General features: G+C 42.5%; 1 protein-coding gene across 1 annotated transcript in view; it reads right to left on the bottom strand.

Moving 5' to 3' along the window:
• LOC146432625 (uncharacterized) overlaps positions 1 to 20,478 on the bottom strand; it is an 84,551-nt gene that overhangs the window by 5,149 nt on the left and 58,924 nt on the right. Inside the window, exons 4-5 of the mRNA XM_085070082.1 lie at positions 13,591 to 13,645; positions 11,898 to 11,962 (exon numbers count right to left, since the gene is read on the bottom strand). Of these exons, the coding sequence (XP_084926208.1) occupies positions 11,898 to 11,962; positions 13,591 to 13,645 (120 nt within the window). The remainder of the gene's footprint in view (positions 1 to 11,897; positions 11,963 to 13,590; positions 13,646 to 20,478) is intronic.

Below are 20,478 nucleotides of genomic sequence, written 5' to 3'. Positions count from 1 at the left end.
GAGAAGGAATCAGCAGCAAGTGATGCTGCAGTCAGAGCTGATATAGATTCAGGTCAAGGTTGGTTTAGAAATAAAAGTGACCAGCTCAAGCAATGGCTGTTTCTTTAGCACATCTTGCTTGCTCCTGTGGGTTAATCTGGTTGGTGGCTTTCTGCCAACATGTGGGAGTTGTTCTGGCAAAAAGAGTGGTTTTCTCTATGTTCCTGCTGTAAAATGAGGAGTTCTCACCTGCCATAAACCCTCCTGCTGTAAAAAGCTGCTCAGCACAAGGAGATGCCCAGCAGAGTTATCATTATTTTCTGATGTGACACAAGAAGCATTTAGTAGGAGTCAGCTTCCTTTGGTGTAGTGATACAGTGAGGAGGAATCTGATGGACAACTTGCATTAACATCACAGACCTGGGGAGAGGAAGAAATAGAAGAGAATCTTCTCTTTAAATGGATGTTTGATAAAAGAACAGAGGCAGGTAATGGCTAGATTTGCTTTGTTAAGCAAGTGTCCAGAGTATTTGCATTTTATAATTGTTCCTGAAAAATTTGGTGTGAGCTGAATACCAGCCTAGCTTTCCTGTGATTCTCTTTTCTTCCTGTGTGGAGTGCCAGAATGTTAAATAGCTTCAGTTCCATCATGCCAGGTTCAGCTTGAGCTCTGGTCATTCTTCCATTGAATGGCAAACCAGATGCCACCCAGTGGCATCAGGGTGAGGGTCAGGGGGAGAAATCCTTCAAGAGGCATCCCAGGGGATTGTGCAGTGCAGCTCATCCCCCTGCCCCAAACAAAACCCACCACCAGTGGCACAGTGTTGCTCCCTCTTATTAATCCCACTGTGACTCGAGATGTCATGCTGTTACAGCACACACAAAGATACTTGAGGGTTTTCTGATTTCAATTATGATTATTATCTCTTCTGAGAGATGTTTTCTCTGCTGTTGGGAAATGTGCTCTGGAACAAGCAGCAGACAGCAGTAAATAGTCCTGTTTGTTTTAAGTGTGCACTCCTGCTGGCCTCCCCTGCCTTGCTGAGGTCCCCTTGCTCTGTCCCTTTCTATGAGAGATGGTGGAAAACTCCCAAAATATGTTGCTAGGATCCACAGGTAGCAAGGATCCACATTTCATTTACACCGTCTTTTGAACAAACTATGCCAAGCCAAACTCAAAGATTTTCACTTTGCAAATGTCATCACTAAGAGTTTTTCTCTAAAGAACTTTTGCTAGATGTGAAAAAGAGTCAAATACATTTTTTCCAGGCCTATCAAATCACACCCCAAATATTAGTGTCTTCACAAGGCCAATCCTTGAAGGCACCACGTGCAGTAGGAGTTCATGGAAGTGATAATGTTCTGGGAACAGTGAGCATACTGCTGTGTGGTCACTGGGAAGATCATGGTGACATTGGACAGTGTGAATTTTGAGTCACCAAACCACACTTGGGGTCATCATTGGGCTCAAATTTATGCATGTCCTTCAGGTTCTCAGCAAACCATTCTCCAGAGCAGCAGCTGCTGAGCCCTGAGACCATCCAGGAGCTCTCAGACATGACCTGAGATCCTCACTCCAGCTCCCAGGGGACAGACAGTCACACATAAAATGACCAGATCAGCTCATCACCTCTCTGTTTGTCTCAGCAAAGCAGCCAAGAGCTGAGCTGGCCAGGAATAGAAATCACAGGTAGAGAACAGAAAGACAAATGACTAACAGATGCTTGCCCTGCTATTCCACCTGGACTATGGCTAAAGGGTCAGTCTGCTGCAATCTGCAGGATATATATTTTCCTTAATGCTAAAAATGCTGAATATTCAGTGTTCCAGATACTTGGTGTCTGTCCCAGTGTGTCAAATCTTTATAATCTCACAGCTACCACAACCCCAGTTAACTCATTGTCCTCCTGCTCCTGAATATGAGCTTCTCTACCTCCCATGACTATGTCCAGAAGTTTCTCTCTCCCACAGATTTAATATTAGAAACACTCAAATTTCAAAATGAGTTCCTACTCCTTCCTTCAGATATCCCTTTCCTGGGGTGAAGCATGAGAATAAAGGATGAAGATGCTTTCTAACCCCAAGGCTGCCACTGCTGCCATTCCTTATGAATGCTTTACAGAGCCTTCCAGATGCACATTAAGCTTGATGTGGACTCTTTAAATCTCAAGAACATTTAATAAATGGGGAATTAATCTGATTAAGTCATACTGGAGATGAATTTCTTACATTGATACAATCTCCAATGAGCACTGCAGTTCATTTAATAAATGTATTTATTAAATACATAAAAGAGTTGTAAATGGAGCTCTTGTCTTGCTGAACCTTATTAGCTTCATCCTTATTTAACATTTATTTTCTTGAGATGAGACAATATTTGTTAAATCTTGAACACGTCATTGCAAAATCCACCCATGGTTTATTCAGACTGACTCTAAATATTAAATTTCAACATTTGCTAGACCTGGCTCCTTGTTTAATCTACCAAGATCTCTAAAAAGCACAAGGAAAGATTTGCTAACTCAAAAATAACTGTTATTGAGTCTCCAGTGGGTTTGTAAAAATCTACATAATATTTAATAAATCTGCCCTATGATTTGCTTAAATCTGTTTAACCTCCATTAAAACGGGGGAAAAGGAATTTGTTGGAGTCCTTTTTTGATTCATTCAAAACTTCATGAGTATATCAGAAGTTCCAAAACCCCTATTAAATTGCCATGTGAACTTTCATTTCTCATCTTTGTTGATTATTAATATATCTGTGCAAAAATAACAGCTCTCTCCTCCAAGGCATTGCATCACTCCTGTCATACTCACTCCCCACCATCAGAATTCAGCTGATGGGAAATTACAAGCCACTGCTGGAGCATTTCTGCCACACCACCTTTGAGATTGCAGCCTGTAATTTTGCAGACCTTTGCTGGGAATGTGCAGATTGCCTTGGTCAGTTTTATACATCTCCTCCAAAGAGACACATTCCAAGAAAAAAGTAATCACGCTGTATCCATAGCAGAAACAATGCTTCCCCACCTCTTATTATTCCAGTCTCCTGCCAGACTAAGACAGACAGAATAACAAACATTGTGCTTAGTTCTCAACCTGCATTCAGAGCGTTTTTATGTCTCTATCTAGTTCCAGGATTTCTGCGGCAGCGATCCCAAATTATGTTTGGCCCAAAATCTCTGCCAACTTGTCTTGCAGATCACCCTGCATCCTGATCATGAAATTTCACTACAAAAGAGAAAATTGAAAGCAATTATGTTTTTGTGTGCTTCTGCACGCCACTCCCCCTGGCCTTTCAGAGCCCAGGGATGGGGGAAGCACAGCCCAGGAATCCTCCTCCAGCACATGGGCAATGGAGAAAGACAGTGGGGAGGTGAAAATAGTCTAATTTATTTGCCCCGTGTTTCCAGCCTTCTCATTTCACGACAGTTACCTTGAAATCCCCTCTTTTCCATGACAATGAATGCAGATCCTTTCTTTAGCAGCTCTGACCTTGGAGCAGATAGCAAAGGGCAGCAGATGAGATGTTAAAACTCTCAACAGCAGAGATGGAGATTCAAACCTGCTCAAGGCTGCAGTGGGAATGAGCTCAGCTGCCTGAATCCTGTCCCCATTTATCAAGAGCAGGGAATATCCCACTGTTCTCCTGCCTGGCACTCTGGGCACAGGAGGAGGTTGAAGGAATACAGAGGTGGGCAGTGCTGTGGGGTCACTGTGGGAGGATTTGTCACCCGAATAGCAGGTGCAGTGCAGGGAAGGGGATTTTGCTGAATGCTTCAGCAATCTGGGGCTGGGACAGCCACCAAAGCCAGCTGTTCTGGGAAAGGCACTGGTAGAGCTAATTCGGGTCCAGAATGGGAGGATTCAGCTCTCCTTACAGCAGTGCTATCAGACTGTCCCTTTATTGCTTATCAAAATCCTCTCTCAAAATCATGGTGCCAGTATATTATTTAATATGAGCACTCTGATATGGCAGTGAAGAAGACCAGACAGGCCAGACATGACAGATAACTTGGCAGTTAAAGCTGCTGCTAAAAATAGAGGCATGGATTTATTAAAGGGTTACAGAGAAAGGGTTTGCTGTCCAGCTGATCCCATGCACAGGTCCCACATATTAAACATTTCAGTTTGGGTTCAAGTGAAGTTTGCAAGTCTCGACAGATCTGTAAGTTTGCCTGTGATAATTTGCTACTGGGTTCAGGTTATTCTCCTACTGATTTATAGTGTTGGATGTTCTAAGCAATATTTATGGCATCAGATAGTAGAGCCAGCTTTCAGGAAATGCTGGTACAGATGACACAAGCCTTGAACATTTGGGGCTTTTTAAAATGCTATTTTTAAAGGAGCAGAATTTGGGGAAATTGTTGAGAAAAGCAGAAAGGAAAGGCATGGGCGATGTAAGTACAGACTCTGAGAAGTGGTCAGTGATTTTCTGAGCATCTGAAGAACAGCAACTACATATTTTTGGATGAAGGTGGGCATTATCACACTGAAAATCTGTCCTCTTCCATGTGGCAGGAACAGAGCACAGAGATGTGCAATATATGAGACTACTTCTGGAAACCTAGACCTGTGAATTATTAATAAGCAAATAAACAAAAGTGACAAAAAGCCCCCAAAACCAAAAGAAAAAACACACCAAAAAACCCCCCCAAAAAACAAAACAAAACAAAACAAACAAAACAAACAAAAAAAAACCAAAACCCCAAACTCTGAAGACCTCAGACTGTTTATATGCTAAACCAGATATTTATCTTATGAGCTCTTTAAACCTGAAAAGAATCCATGTCCCAGCCAGGTGTAATTCTGCAGTCCCTATTAATACATGTCTTTGTATTGAGCTTGATGAATACAGAAAGTCTGGATACTCAGCTCTGAGATCCTGCAGGAGGAAAAGACAACTCCTCATCCAGTTCTGACCAGGGCTGGATTTGAGACACAGCCATTTAAGAATCCATCTGTAATAACAGGCACAATTTAATTCAATTCAACGGCCTTGTAGGATTCAGAAACAAATAAACAAACCCTTCACTTCAGTAGCATTAGAATTTATCTTGAGGAAAGCCAGCCTTACAAAAAATGAAGCAGAAAATCAACAGCTAAGAGGGTAAAAAACTTTTCCTGTGGCATGAAAATTATTGAAAAGATCACATTAGCTGCTCACTAAAATTTATAGCATCGAAAATTGCAGAAGGACTGAATACAGGGAAAAGGGCTATGTTTGACTCAGCCACAGATTTTTTTTGTTTGTTTTTAAATATACCTAAAGTAGAAGATATCCATTGAAGAGCAGAAATTGGGCCAAAAAGAGGAAAACAGAAAATGCTTGGCCAAGTTCAATGTTAATCTGTCATAAGGCAAGGCAAAAAAGATTTTCAGAAGCAGCTCCTGAGAGGCAATTGAAGTCACAATTCAAGCACATCAGAAACAAGAAACTTGTCAGATATTTTATACTGGCAGTGCATGATTAGTGTGTAATGGGTCCTCAAGAAAGAAAAAGCTGAAGTGGAAAAGCCTAATAAATTCTTTTATCAGAGTTCACCGGGAGGAGGTCAGTAGTTTATGAGGGATGAATCTGAAGAATTCTCTATTTGAAATGCAAGTAGAACGACTTTCAGAATATTTTTTCACAAAGTGAGGGGTAATAACCCTTCCAGACCAGGTAAACATAAAGTGCTGCACATAAGGAAAATAAATTTTAATTGTAAATACACAGAAATTATTCCAAATTAGCTGGAGTCTCTCAGGAGTTATCTTGGAATCACTAGGAATTTTTCTGAAAAAGTCAGTTCAGTGCTCAGCAGAAGTCAAGAGTATGTTAGTAATAATTAGGAAATATCCAGACTGCAAAAGAATAAAAGACTGCTAAAATTACTCACATCATGATTATTCTGGTTGTGCCATGTCAGACAAAAAATCTGTAGAAATAGAAGGGGTACAGAGATGGCTGGAAGTACAACCAGGTGGGTATGGGGCAGGTCCTGGGCACAGAAATCAAAAGGCTGGGCTCATCAGCTTGATGAGTGAAGGGTGTATGTGGGGTTAGACAAAATCACAAATAGCACAGAAGGGACTGCAAACAATTATTCACTGTTTCTTGTGAGGCAGAAACAAGAGGCACCAAATAAACTGATCAGGCCACAGATTTAAGCAGAGAAAAGGAAGCCCTTTTCCACACACAAAGCATAATCAAACTGTAGAGCTCATTGCCCAAAGTATAAACGGGTTCAAAAAGCAATTAGACAAATTCATGGAAGAAAAGTACATCAAGGGCTTATTAAACACAGTGAAGTGGATCCAAGCTCCAATTTGGGACTCTTTAAGCTGCAGATTACTGAAAAATGAAGAGAGGTGTTGACAGGGAATTTTCTTTCTCTTTTTTTTTTTTCTCTTATACTCATTTCTAAGCATTTCTAAGCCTTGGACAGAGTTTGTTCTGCTCCAGCTGGATGTTTGCTCTGAGGTTGTTCTCAGGCTCTTTTCTCTCCTGTTGCAGGGAATATACAGGAATCATTTCCATTAGCCCCTCAGGGATGATTCCTTTCTTCCCTTGCAGGAGGGGTGGAAAGCTGCTCCTCTGCAGAAAACCTCCTGTATAAGCCAAGCCCAAAGCACAGAAGTTGTCACTGGGGCCCTCACTGGTGCTGCACTCTGCACTTGCTCAGAGCCACCAGCACCTTCAGCATTCCCATGAAATCAGGGAGAAAAATCCCCTAAACCTGCCCTTCAAGAGCTCAGCAGATGGATTGTGGCTAGCACAGGTCTTTCCCATGAGAATTTTCTCCTGTGTTTTATAAACAAAGATAAAATTTGGATGTTATTAAAAACAGTGTCTCAAGATCTGGACAGTTCAGGCCTGGCCAATCAGGCCTAGGGGGAGGTTTCTGACTGACCAATCTGAGTGACCTCTGAAAAATCTATATAAGTTGGAATCAAATAATAAAAGCTCTCTTTTTTATGCCACATTGAGAATCTGCAGTTCAACAGCGACAATGGATGACAGCAAGGACAGGAGGAGCAGGATGGATGCTGATGGAAGAGCACCAGGCTCACTATCCCAGCCAAGAAACCAGGGATTCAACTGCAGCTGCTCAGACAAAGCTGGTGCTCAAAAGTACTTGTTGGTTTGTCCACTCCCAGCTGATCAATGACCCCAAATTCACTTTGCAGACCTTTAGAAGCCCCACCAAGGCCCCTGGGGTGGCTTCAGAGAGTGACAAATACATAGCACCGAGGAAACCTTGAAACTCCACACCACTCTTATCACAGCTAATCTTTGGAGCCACTTAATCATACAGGGCTTTCAGTTACTAAGGTCCTTTTAATTTAGAGCGAGAGTATGTGGTAATTAGCCTTAACCAGGTCATTGATCTTTGGGGAATACGCTCTGTGAGAATCTACATCCATCTTGCATACTTGAGGGAAGGAAGGGCTGATCAGCTCGACATCTCGGCTCACAATATTAACAAGGCAGGTTAATGCTGACCTTCTGCCAGGGCCCTTCACACCTAGCTGGCCATGGAAACACAAGGAATCTCTCCCACAAGCCCCATTATTCCTTGGGATTCAGCAGCAGCACTGCTGGGAGTGGAGGGTTTTCACCTTTACCTCGCTGTGAGCACAAAGGTGTTCTCCATGACCTGGCACCCACTTCACAAAACCTCCAAGATTTGTGGGCTGTTCCAATAGGAAATTTGCTCTCTCCCTAATTCCACTCCTCCCTGGGGCAAAGCTCCCATTCCAGGTCAACAGCTTGCTGCCACAGTGAGAGCTGAGATGTCACACACTGCTCTCCTCCTTCCCGGGGGCTGCAGGGATGCAGATGCTGAGAACCCAGAGTGAATAAATCCATCTCAGCAGCACGTGCCTTGCTTCAGGGATGGAGGGACAGAGGCCCTGACCAGGCACTGCTTCACACTAACATTTTCACAGCCAATTTCTTCAAAATGTGCAATCAAATTAGCCAAAATCATTCAGCACCTGCCATTTCATCACACGAGCCACTCACTGTGACCATGCCTGTTCTCAGCATTAGGCTGGAGCCCAAGGTGGAGCAGCAATCACCATTCCCCATCACACAGCAGCTATTAGGGCTTGTTCAACATTAGCTCTGCAACAGTTCTCACTGGCCTTACATCTTCAAATTTCTGCTTGGAAAGGCTCTCTTCCGGCTTTTTAAGAACTTTTTTTTTTAAACTTTCTTTTTGCAAAGTTGGCTCTTTAGGAAACTCTACATGGACTAATATCTCACTTTCCCCTTGCAGATTTTGTGGAAGACAAAGGGGAAGAGAGTTGGACCTCTCCCCCACCCAGATTTCCCACATCATGGTGTTGCTATTGCCAGGTTGTGATGTTTGTTTTTTTTCTTTTCTGGGTCTCCTGCCAAACATTTGTCTGCTTTGTCAGGTTTTTTTTTTTTTTTCTTTTTCTGGGAAAAAAAAAGCCTGTTTAATTTTAGCAAATGGGTTTTTCCACTTCAATAGCCTCAAAATTTTCCCTGGAGAGCTGTAAGCCCTTTAAATATATTTAGGTTGCCAGATTTCTTATGTTCTCTCTCCAGGAAGCCAATTTTGCTTCTAAGCTCTTGAGAAAGGGCCAGTCTCATATTTTCTTGCACTTTGAAGCTCTTGTACACCACCTTCTCTCTTTTCTCTTTTCTTTCACAGTCCTCCTTAGGTTTAACACTTGTCCCTGAGGTAGCACAAAGGCCAGAAACCCTTCCCAGGCTTGAGTTAAGCTCCTTATCCATTCTGGGTCTTTCATCCTGTACCCATCAGCAACTCATTCTGGTGTTTCATGACAACCATCCCCATGTGCATTGCTGTGCACCAGGCTGAAGACACTAACCAGGACTAAATGCTTCAATGGCTTTGTGTCCAGCTCTGATCCAGGAGCTCCATGGGGAATTTTCTTCTCACCCTCACTCTCTTTTTTTTTTTTTTTTTTTTAAACCAGCTCTTTGGGAAACTCAGCACAGTTCATGATCTCATTTTGCCTTCATCAATTTTTGAGAAAAGCAAAGAAGATATTCATGTTCCGTAACTCCCTCTTTTCCTACTGAACATCACCACTGAAACCTTTGCTAGGTGTTGAAATATCAGAATAAAATGGGATCCTGGGATCTGGCCAACCCCTTACAACCCAAACCTCTTTTCCAGATATCTTGAATACTTTCTGCACAGCTTGAACAGGATTAGACAAAGATAGAGTGTCCAACAAGTCTCACCACACACATGGGGAAGAGCTGCTTCAATTACAAATGGAAAGTGGTTCCAGCTTGCAAACTGAAGGCAAGGCAGCTTGTGGTGTCTGTAACTGAACCAGCAAATGAGTTGTGTAATACGTGACCTCTGGGACAAACACAAGTTCCTTCTCCAGACCTTGGCAGGTTTATAAACAATGCAAAAGAAAAAAAAAAAAAAAACAAACCCACAGCTGAAGTGTTCTGTGATGACCTGAGGAGAAGAAAGATTTACACTGCTGACTGACTGGCTTCATGGTGAGACTGGAGCAGTGTAAGTAATGGATCTGCAGGCTCTGGGGAACAGGCATGGCTACTCAATAAAAAGTGCTGTTTATTTTACAATCAACAGTTCTAACACAAGCGCTCTCTGGTCCTCTTATTCACGATGACAAATTATTTCTGGGATCAATGAGATTCCTTTTTACTGCCCCCCTATTTCCCTGACATAAAAATACACACGCACTGACGAGCTTAAAGAGCACCTTTCCAGCCAGTAATTAAAAACATGTTTCACACGTTATTCCATAAATATATCAGTGGTGTTATTACTCCAAGACAAGCTTTCGCTGAGGCACTGTCCAGCTGGTGTCACTAAGGTGCAGAGGGGATTTAATAAAGCCAAGGCTGAGTCTGGGAACGGAGCACGGGTGTCCTGATTTGTGCTCTAATGAGTGTGTGCTCATCTCAGAACCTGACATGGGGCTGCACTGTGCCAGGAATGCTGCTCTGGTCCACCCAGCGCCCTGAGAATGGGGAAATATCCCCCAGGCTGGACAGAAAATGAAAATTCCTTTTAGTGAGAAAGGACAAGGTTTCTCTTGCTGCTTTAACCATGAACCAGGACAACAAGTTAAAACAATTATTCTTTTTTAATGAACCAAAATATTTTGAAAATGTTTCCTTTCAGTCTTATCAGAACACTCGGCCATGATATTGTATTGCTTGCAAATCCATTCAAATAATAATTCCAGTGCACTCAAGTACATAAAAACATGAGACCTGTTGCACTTAATATCTCAAGCCACTGCCTGGTCAGCCTGGAGCTCTGCAGCATTACCTTGGTCTTGAATGCTAAAAAAAAAACATAAGAAAGAGAAGGTTGCAGGTGCAATAATGGCAGGAACCTGATTACTGAGAAACACAGAGCAAAACACAAATAGGATTAGTTTCCATGAAATCGAGACGACGGCTGTGTAATTTATACAGGGTTCTTTGGCTTGTCAGCATCGTTCTTGTTTTCTGGGCTCCACTCCTGTTATCTCAGAGCAGGAGAAGGCTGTTATAGTCCTCCTGCCAGACCCAGTAGCCTTTAGTCAGATTTAAGAGTAAGTGACTGTGGGAAATGAAGATTAACACTCTGGGGACAGGTGAGATGATCTCATTTCAGGTCATTATAGTTTTCATAAATCGCATATATTTGTCCATGAATACACACAATAATGTCCAGCAGATCTATACCACAAGGTGTAAATGAAAGGCCTGGGGAATATTTAATCACAAGGACTTACTGTATGAGCTTGTGAGCAGAGTGCTGTGTGAGAGGACTGACTGGGAGCTGCTGATGGAAATGCAGTGTGTGACAGACCCAGGCTGTGGACCTGGGTGTGAGCATGCCCTAAAGTTCTCTCCAATGGAAGGACAAAAATGAATCAACCAGTAACCAAAAATTGCTCACTCCATTTACAAAGTAAGTTCTTTACCTGGGTATTCATATTATGGCACTGAAGTCCTGAGTCCAAACATTCACTTTACAGATGTATTTTCTCCCACAACACAATTTCAGTGACCTGAAATTTTCCTTGCCTGAGCTGGAGGGGGAGTAGGTGAGTGAGCAGCAGGATTGAAAAGAGAATTCACTGATGGACCTGCTTGCCATGTATTAGTGTGCCCTGGGCAATGTCATGAGAAACTGAGAAGTTCAGACTTACAGAGAGGTGACTTTCTTTTGTCCCTTAAACTCACTTCTGGCACTGTAGTCTCTCTACAAGCTACTTCTTTGTCCTCACTGAACTTATTTTAAAAAATGAGAACTTGAGGAATATTGTACAGGGGGGAAATTGAACCCTGAAGAGGAGCCCATCCAAACAGCATCTCCTCTGGGGTGCATTGGATCTCCTGCCACTGCCCACATGTTTCTGTCTGCAACAGAAATTGGACTTAAATCTGCATCTGTCAGGGCCTATTGCAAAGTCTAAGCCACAAAAGCAGGTTCTTCCAGCTTTCTTCCCTGTACAAGTGCTCAGCTCTGCAGAGCAGCCCAGCCAACTCACAGGAGCAGCATTTCTCAAGAGGCTCCCAGTGCTGCTCACTCAGAGATACCTTCAGCAAGCTGGAGAGTCAGGGAGGCCCTGGAAAGAAAACTGGCAATTAACCCCTTAGGTTTTATCTTCCACTTCACCTAAACAGAGACTTTCTGCATGAACCACAAATCAGCCACACTTCACTTAATGCTGGCTTTTAATATGAGTCACACAGGGAAGCAGCTCCATGCCAGTGTTCCTGAGGTTCCATCCGTGGAGATGGCTGAGTCAGACATGCTCATATCCTCTCCTTCCACACCAAGGAGTGGATTTGCTCTCATTCTTTCTGTCCATCTTTCCTGTCACACTCTTTTCCACATTCTCACTTCCCTTAGATGAGAAAAGCAGTGCAAGGACAGGGCATGTTTTACCTTCTGCTTGCATTGAGGATGGGTTTGTCTTCAGAGCCTGGTGCCTGACAGATCTGAGCTGTCTCCTGCAGTCCAAGCAAAATTAGAACAGAGTCACCCATCATCTTATGTGCTGGCTTTTTTATGAAACTGGGGATAGAAGTGCTCTTTTGAGCAGACACAAATTCATAGGGCTGCTACTTCTGTCTTTCCTGTCTCTCACATTTGCAAGTCTTGTTTGGAGGACATGAAAAGAGGCATGAAGCCAAATATTAGACATATCTCACCTGTAAGCTTCTTTTTGTCTTTTGTGTGTGATTTTGCCAATCATAGCTTTGAGCATGCTGATAGGATGAAGAGGATATCTGGTGAGAAATGTAATTGATAGTGAGTGTCAGAAAGTATCAGTGAAAATCTCACTGTCTGGACATCTCCCTGAATCCTATCAGAGCAATCTGAAGTTCTAACAGCTGTGAAAGTGTGCTGGAAGGCTTTCAGAGACAGACTCCCTCATGAGCAGAGGTGCATGAATAAGGGAATTTTTTTGTTTATTTGCTTGCAGTTCTGGAAGATCAGAAAAGAGATTGATTTCAGGGTAATCCAAAGCTCATATTTTAAAAAACATTCTCAGCAAACAAAATATAAACTTGCAAATTGCGGTCATTCAATAGAAAGATTTTCAGTGAACTCTGTTTCAGCTTTTGATTTTTTGTTGGTATATATCCCAAAATTACTGCACCTTCTTTTTTACCCCCTTCCAGAATATTCACTTCTTGACTTAAAACAGATTGAATTGACCTCCATTAATGAAATGTCTGGATTAAACCCAGAAAACTGTATTTACTCTTTAAGAAACAAAGCAAAATAAAAGTCTTTCAGTCAGAAATTCAGCCCCATCAGAAAAAAACTTCCTGATGCCATTTCACTTTTTTTGTTATATTCAGTTTGCTATTAAAATAACTAAGGTGAATCATTATCCAAAATTAACTCCAGTTTTGTTTGGGACATAAATAACTGCCTTAAATTCATCTTTATTTTACCTGAACACTGCTTTCAGCTTTTACAAAACAGGCAGCATATTGTCTTCCTTATTTAACAGAACTTTAAAAGAATCTGAATTGGCTTCTTAAAGCAGAGCAAAGCAATTAACAGGGCAATGTCAAAGACAAATGTTTAATAGGATGTGATCACTTAAAATCACTTAATTCTGTGTCTGGCTGCTAAATATTGGTAAATCTAATCAGGGCTGGCAATAAATAAAATGTTTGTGGCATCAGCAGTTCTGCCTCAGAACTCAGCATGGAAAAAGAAGTCTCTTTATTATCAGTATGGAGGAATTGTTGTCTTGGGGGCATGAGAGGCTTGCACAAGCATCCAGAAATCCAGTTCTTTATTCATATCCATGGCTAATATTCTCACCACTTTTGAATTTGCAGATCTTGGCTGAAAACCGCATGTTAAAATGCTCTTTCCTATTATCAGGGCAGGGTATTGATTGTAGAGGTCTAAACAGTAAACACCATGGAAACACCTTTGCCTTGGCATTTCAGTTCTCTGCATGCAGAATGGGAGTGGGAGGCACAGCAGCAATCAACACATATATTTTAGGTTATCCATACTCCCCTCCGCCCCTCTTTTTGAATCTGAAAAGGTTCTTGCTTCTAAAGTTACATAAAAGGACTGGTGGAAAAAAACGAGGTGATTCATTACTTACCCTTTCCCAGACACTGAGTCTTGGAATATGACTGGGGCAAATATAGCTGGAGGGGCTGCACAGGAAAAAAAAAAAAAGAAATAAAAAACGTTCTGATCAACAAAATTTAAAGAAATAATCCTATTGAGAGCAGACCCTTCTCTTCATCAGAAAGACTCCAGAACTCTTGTTTTTTGTTCATGATGCACAGGTTTAATGGCATCAATAGAGATTGTGGTGTTTTGCCTGTGATGTAATTGAGATTGCAAATTGGTCCAAGAAAACCCAATTTTGGAACAAAAACACTCAACTGTGCTCCCCTTTGGCTTTTGGGCACTCACAAGCAGAGGAAAACCAGAACCACGAGCTAAGCACCCTGCAGTGCAAAGCAGATGAAAGATGCCTATGTGGCAGGAGATGAGGCCCTAATGGATAACTTCAGAGGAGGTCAGGGATGGAGCAAATGATGGAACCATCTGTCCAACTTTCAGCTGTGCCTCTTCTGCCCTGGGTGTGAATGATGGACAGCTGCTGGTGCCTGCAGCCCTCTGGCTCTGTGCATGAGCCACTCACCTTCCTGGCCATGCTGATGTCACAAGCCCCAGCCTGCTATCCCATTTCAATCACAGTATCATTGACGTTGCCTGGACTGAAATCAGCTGCTGAGCTCACCCAAGCCCAGGGAAGAGCCCACCCAGTCCTCTTGACAGTCAGCAATGCCAGGACCAGTCTGAGAATTGTGCTTGCTTTGCTCAAAGGATATTGTCATTTACTAAAAAAGAATTAGGAGCTGTAGGTCAGAAATACTACAGCTTCTTTATAGGTGGAAGAAAAAAGACTGGCAAAAGAAAAACAGAAATGCTCTCTACTGAAATAGGTTTTCTTTTTTTTTTTTTTTCTAGGTACCTGTTAATTAGGATAAAAGTGGGAAACACTATCTAACAAGGTTCCTGGGAGCAAGCTGGAAAAAGCCTTAATGAATTCAGCATTACGAGATGGTTCCTAAGCAACAGAACATTTCAGTTGAATATTAACCCTAGTCACAAGGAGAGGAAAAATGGTTTCAAAAATAACCTAGAAGTCAGTTAATTAAGACAATGTCTCTTCTGTGCAGAACTACTCTTGGACATCTTAAGGCAAGCATGGTTTGGGTAACACTTGAATGAAATTCTGGCTGACAGATTAATTTCAAGACTTTTTGGAATTAATTTGCTGCTTTAGCATTAATCATAATTATGGCTGTTTATAATAAAGAACCTTAGAAGATGAGGCGAAGAACAACGCAGAGATGTAAATCCTGTAACATTAAATTTTATAGAACTATGCTCCCATGAATGTACCATCCCTGAGTATGGACCAGCCACTGTGTATCTTCAGGTAGAAAAGAGATGAACATTTCAAAATAGTGGTATTTGGAGTAAGAGTTGGAGATTGTAAGAGATGAGAGGAACAACTCAAGGACTGTGTAGCTGTTGGCTACCATTATGCAATTGGATCAGTCCAAAATAATGCTTAGTACAAAAAGTGGGATCATGTACCTGAAAATAAGTTATCACAGATGTCAAACATCAATAGAGCCCTGGCTAAAGAGAAGAAATTCATCAAATCATGGAAATTCGGTCATTTTCAATCATGTTATCATTCTCACACAAGAATCATAAGTTCATCACTGTCTTCTGTGCCTAACCAGGATTTAATTTCTTAAAGTCATATGAAGGACACAGCTTTTCATCCTTAAATTCATAACTCTTACTCTTTGAGTATGCAACAAAGTTTTTGAAGATGTACAAATAAATCAATTAATTTGTTTATGAAATAACATTAATCACAAATTCAGTCCCTTCAAAGAAGAGCAGCATCTAAGGCAATTTCTTCTTTGTCCCAAATGATTTGAAAGGACTGCAAATAGTAACTCACGTAAATCAAGAAATTGCAGTATGGGCTTATTTAAATAAAATATATTGACTGCTGCATTAGAGTTTGTGTAATTGTGGGGAGGTTACCAACTTTCCTCTGCTCCACAGCCAAGGGAAATCCAGTTTTGAGCAAAGAGGGAAATGAGGAATGTTGGGATAGGGTATGGGTGTGTTTTGGCAGCTCTGCCAGTTCAACTCAGGTAGGAATTACCAGCTGATGTTTGCTGGTCGGTCTCTTGGGACAGTGGTTCACAACCTGCAGTGTCTGGAGTAGATGTGCCCATAAAAGATGAGCAAATCAAGCAGCTTCCTTCAATGTGAAATACTAAGAGGTTTTTAGTTTAGGTAGCAAATTTGTAGACATGAAAAGACTGAAATTCAATGTGAAAATCTGCCCTTAAAATGCATTTAAAAGCATACAATGTAAGGCAGAGTCTGTATGACTGCTAATCTGTAGCACTATTATCTAATAACAGTCTCCTTGGGTTTCTTTACCAGTTTTGCATGACATTTCTGATAGTTAAGGGAAAATAAAAAAAGAAATTAAAGCTGTTCGTAGAGAAAAATGAAGTTAAAATGGAGTTTAAATTGCATCATATGTGTAATGTACAGGTGAAACTTTTTGAAAATGACTGCAAATGGTCCCCATCCCAAATCTTGCAAAACCTGCTTCAGAATTATTCTACTGGGAAACAAAAAAACACAAGTAATTTTACATTCAGGTAGGAAAAGGAAAGGTGATAAGTGATCTCTACTCTCACTGCAGTGCTGATAGTTCAGTGAAAATGTGTGAAACATAATTGAATGGGTCTTTAAAGACCATCACTTAGAAGCTGATTATATTGAATATCTGTAAGTGTAACCACCTTCCTATTTCATGGCGTGACAATGGCCAGGCTTGGATGGCTCAATGCTTCCTCATGTGTCATCTGAGAATTGGAGCAAAAGACCTTTGTCCATGATGGTGCCAAGAACACAGCTCAAGGAGGATCAGCTTTGGGCTGCTGTATTTCTCTTTTTCCCTTTTTTTTCCCCCCACCCTGGACCACTAAATCCGTTTCCCCTCATATCTTTCCTCTAAGTACAGTTAGGTCTTGGACAAACCACAACCACCTAAAATATCCTGCCTTTATCCAGTGCAAAACATTAGGAATTTTGCACATAGGGCTGGAACAAACCCTTGGATCCTGACTTTTTCCCCCTCATTCTGCAGAGGCAGTGAGGGAGATGGTGGCTCAGGTGAGGTAAAATCTTCCTCAAGGCAGGGAAAGAAGCCCTGAGCATGACAGCGTGCAGCAGGTTCTGCCTCACTAGCAACTGTTAATTGTCCTCCACGTGGAATTAGCTCTCCAGCCATCCCAACAACTACTGCTGCATCTAAATCTTCCCTTTAATGGGCTCCCAGGGAGCAAGCGGCGTGCAACCTGAACTGTGCTCGCCACTCCATCAATCTTCCCCTCATCACTCGCACGTTACGCACCGAGCTGGAGGAACAAGCAGGAGAGCAGAGCTGCTTGCCCTGGCTGTAATTCCACACCTTGAGTTGCCTCTGAGGCTTGGAAAGGGAATTTGGAGAGAGCATCTCTCATAGCGGACAAAACCCATTGGAATGGAGAAGAAAGAAAATAGTATTCTGCTCTGGGCATCAGCGAACAAAAATATCTCTAGGAGGGCAACAGAGGAAGCAGAAGCAGCTATGAGTTTCCAAGCAGGAGGCAGGTCTTGATTTAAAAGGCTAATTTGATGCATCAGGGACATGGTTTGGCTGTAAGGATTCAAAGATCTGTTCTGCCTCTGTGTTTTCACAGTGCCCAGCACAATGGGGTTCTGGAAATAAACAACACTAAAAGATTGGTTTGAGAAAGGAACAAGAGCAGGAGCTCATTGGGAAGAGTAGGGGGATAGGTTTTATTTCCATGCACATCAGAGGATCCTGCCCTGAGAAAGAGGTTTGGTTAATTATAACTGGCTAGGCATGGCAGTCATTTGATCAGGGGTCTGAAGTGTGTGTACACAACTTTGAGAATCCAGTAATTGTGTATAAGAAGTGAAGAGTCAAAGTGAACAACTTTCACCATGTGTTGAAGGCTTGAATTGATTCCCTTAAAACTGCCAGCTAAATAGTCCAGCTGGCAAATATAAACTCACAAAATACTTGTGCAAACATGAAATAAAAATCAGTTGATAGATGATACTGTTTACATGGAATAAATTCTGCTTCTCTGCTAAGAATAAGGTTCACAGCTAAGCAACGGGTTTCACAAGAGATAGGTGGGAAGTGAGCTATTTTTCCCCCTTGACAAAATTACACATTTTCCATTCACACATCTAGGTGCAAGAATAAACTTTATGGAGGGATTATTTTTTAAACAGTTTAATTAATATTTCTGTTTGCCTTGAGTAGTTCTCAGAAACAGAGAAAAAAAAAAAAAAGAAGACAGTGTAGCAACACAGAAAAAAGAAAGAAAAGCCCAGCGTTACTTTAACACTGACAACAAAAGTCACCCTTAGATGAATTAGTGATAAACTCCTGGGGAAGACTTCAGCTCCATATGGTGATATTTAATATCAGTCACGTAGGTTTGGACAAATCAGCTCCACATCCTGCGGTACCTGCGGGACCTGGTCCTGCCTGCTTAGCATTCCACTGCCACCCCCTGTGAAACTGCCATTGTCTCTCCTGATATAAATAAATAACTCCAGAATGCCAAACAGAAAGGGGTGGGGATGGGAATGACAAATTCCGAGTCAGAGGCAAGCTTGTGAGAAGGGCTGTAGCTGTGATTTAGGGGTGCTAATGAGCCACCAACAGGCCTGTGTTGGCAGGATGTCCTGCCTGATGAAAACCAGGAGTCCAAGGTGCTCTGTGGGCTCACAGGTTCCATGTCTCTGGCCCACTTTCTTGATTTTCAATGATTAGTTAGCAAAACACCTCTTTTTTCACAGCAAAGGGTAACTCTAAGCCTCCAGGTCGGCATATGCACGCAGATTTGGCCCACAGCAGCACATGGATCAGCGTGTTCATGCTTGAGCTTTGGGGTTTAGGCTGACATCAGTGGAGAGGACAAGGCGAGAAAAAAGCTTGTCTGGGCTCTGCTCTGTCCTAAGCAGCTGTTTTGCAAACCTCTGCATGTGAGAAACTCGCTCTCTTTGAGGAATAATCTCCTCTGTTTGTCTTCGCGCCCTGATGCTCACTCCAGAACAAGTAAGCCTGGCCAAGCATTCTGTCTGTTGGAGCATAACCCAAAAGCTGGAAGCATTTGACTCTGCTCAGCAGGAGTGACTGAATCATTCCTCTGTCTCTGATGGGACCATCACAAGCCCTCTCCAATTAGCCTTAAACTACCAGTATACCCAAAGCTGTTTGTAGGAACAGAATAGAAGTTGTGCTTAATCTATGCTAGTTTTTGCCATGTGGCACTGTTTCCTGAATATGATGTTCACAGGAAAATAAATTAGTGCAATCCTCTCCCAGCACCTGACTCACTCATTTTGCCTGTATATACACTGCTAGTACACAGATTTTGCAACAGATTCACAAAAAATGCTTTGTTTTGAGCTTGGTTTTTCAAGCTTCCCTGAGCTGTACTCTCCAAAACTCATCACTGCAGAACTGCCCTGTTGATCCCAAAGTCCAACACTCACAGAAGACTCCAAGGTCAAGCTGAGATGTGCTGCCAGGGGAAACCCCTGCCATGCAGAGCTTTTTTTAAGGATTTTAAGTGATTATTTCCCTAAAGTGATAGAAGCAGTGAAGCAGCAGCCACCAAAGCAAAGCAGCAGCCAAAAGCTGGGCCCTGACTGAGATGAATATCCTGGGCAGTGGCTTAGGTTAAGTTCCACCCTCCCACATGGGAATACCTCCCCAAACACCCTCAGCACAGATAAATGGCCCATGTGCACTTACACAGCACTTACAACCACAGTTTTTCTTTCCCTGCCCTAAGTCAACTTATTTAGTTTCCTACTGCCCTGAAGTCCATCAAAGCCAGTTGCCATGGAAATGGTTGTGATGTGCTTTCACACTGTCCTCAGCCACGAGTGCATATCAAGAGCTCTCTCTGCTGGTCTGGAATCACCATCATCCCTCATGGCTCCGGATGGCCACGTCAGGGATGGTACCTGGAAGCTCTCAGAGGTGCAGCCTGTGTTCCTAAGCATTGTCAGGGGCTGCAGTCTGGCAGTGCAGCTCCTGTTTTTGAGCTGTCTGGGAATACTCAGCTCACCAAGGAGTTGCAGTGTGCAGCCCCTGTGTTCTCACAGTCTGTCTGTCATTCAGTGAAGTGTTTAGGGATGCTGCCAGGGGAGCAGGGGGGGATGAGGAGCCTTGCCTGTGCTGGCAATCCTAGAGAGAGCTCAGGAGCAAGACTAGGGGAAGCTGCAGTGGTATGAGAAACAATGTTTGGATTTTTTCTATTTCAGAAGTATTGTCAGCCTAGGAAAATTGGCAGTGGCCTAATCCCTTGCCTGTGCAGTACTTTTTTTCATTTCAGCACAAAGTCCTCGTGTAGGGTGGGAACACACACAAGCCATATTTTCACACTTGCTGTAACAGCATTAGGAGGACTGAGATCACTGTGGGACATTTACATTTCAGACTGTCAGTAATACATCCATGGGCTGAGCATGCTTTGATGGCCTGGTGAGGCCATTGTGACAGAGCTCCAGCATTGCTGCTCCTACATCTTTCTGAGCTGGAGAAGCCAGGTAGTGTGCTGGGGTAATTAACTGGGGTTAGGGTTACACATGGGGTTAGCATTGAGAGATCTAAAGAGCCTCGAGCTCCAGGAACACTGGCGCTAGAAAGGGCTTTCCAAGTACTCTCAGGACAATCAGAGCTAAGGCTTATTATCAGCATAATTTATTAGTAGTATTGCCTCTCTAAAAGATATCTTTTTTAGGAGCCCTGCACAGGACACAACCTGCCAGTAAGTCCTAGAGGTTCCTACAGGCAAAGGATTTGCAGGAGCTTGGTGTAAGTTTGCCTTCACAG

This window comes from Lichenostomus cassidix, chromosome 10, assembly GCF_008360975.1.
Source record: "Lichenostomus cassidix isolate B80296 chromosome 10, HeHo_3.0, whole genome shotgun sequence".
Lineage (NCBI taxonomy): Eukaryota > Metazoa > Chordata > Aves > Passeriformes > Meliphagidae > Lichenostomus > Lichenostomus cassidix.
The sequence above is the reverse complement of the archived record's forward strand: the minus strand, read 5'-3'. Positions and strand labels throughout refer to the sequence as shown.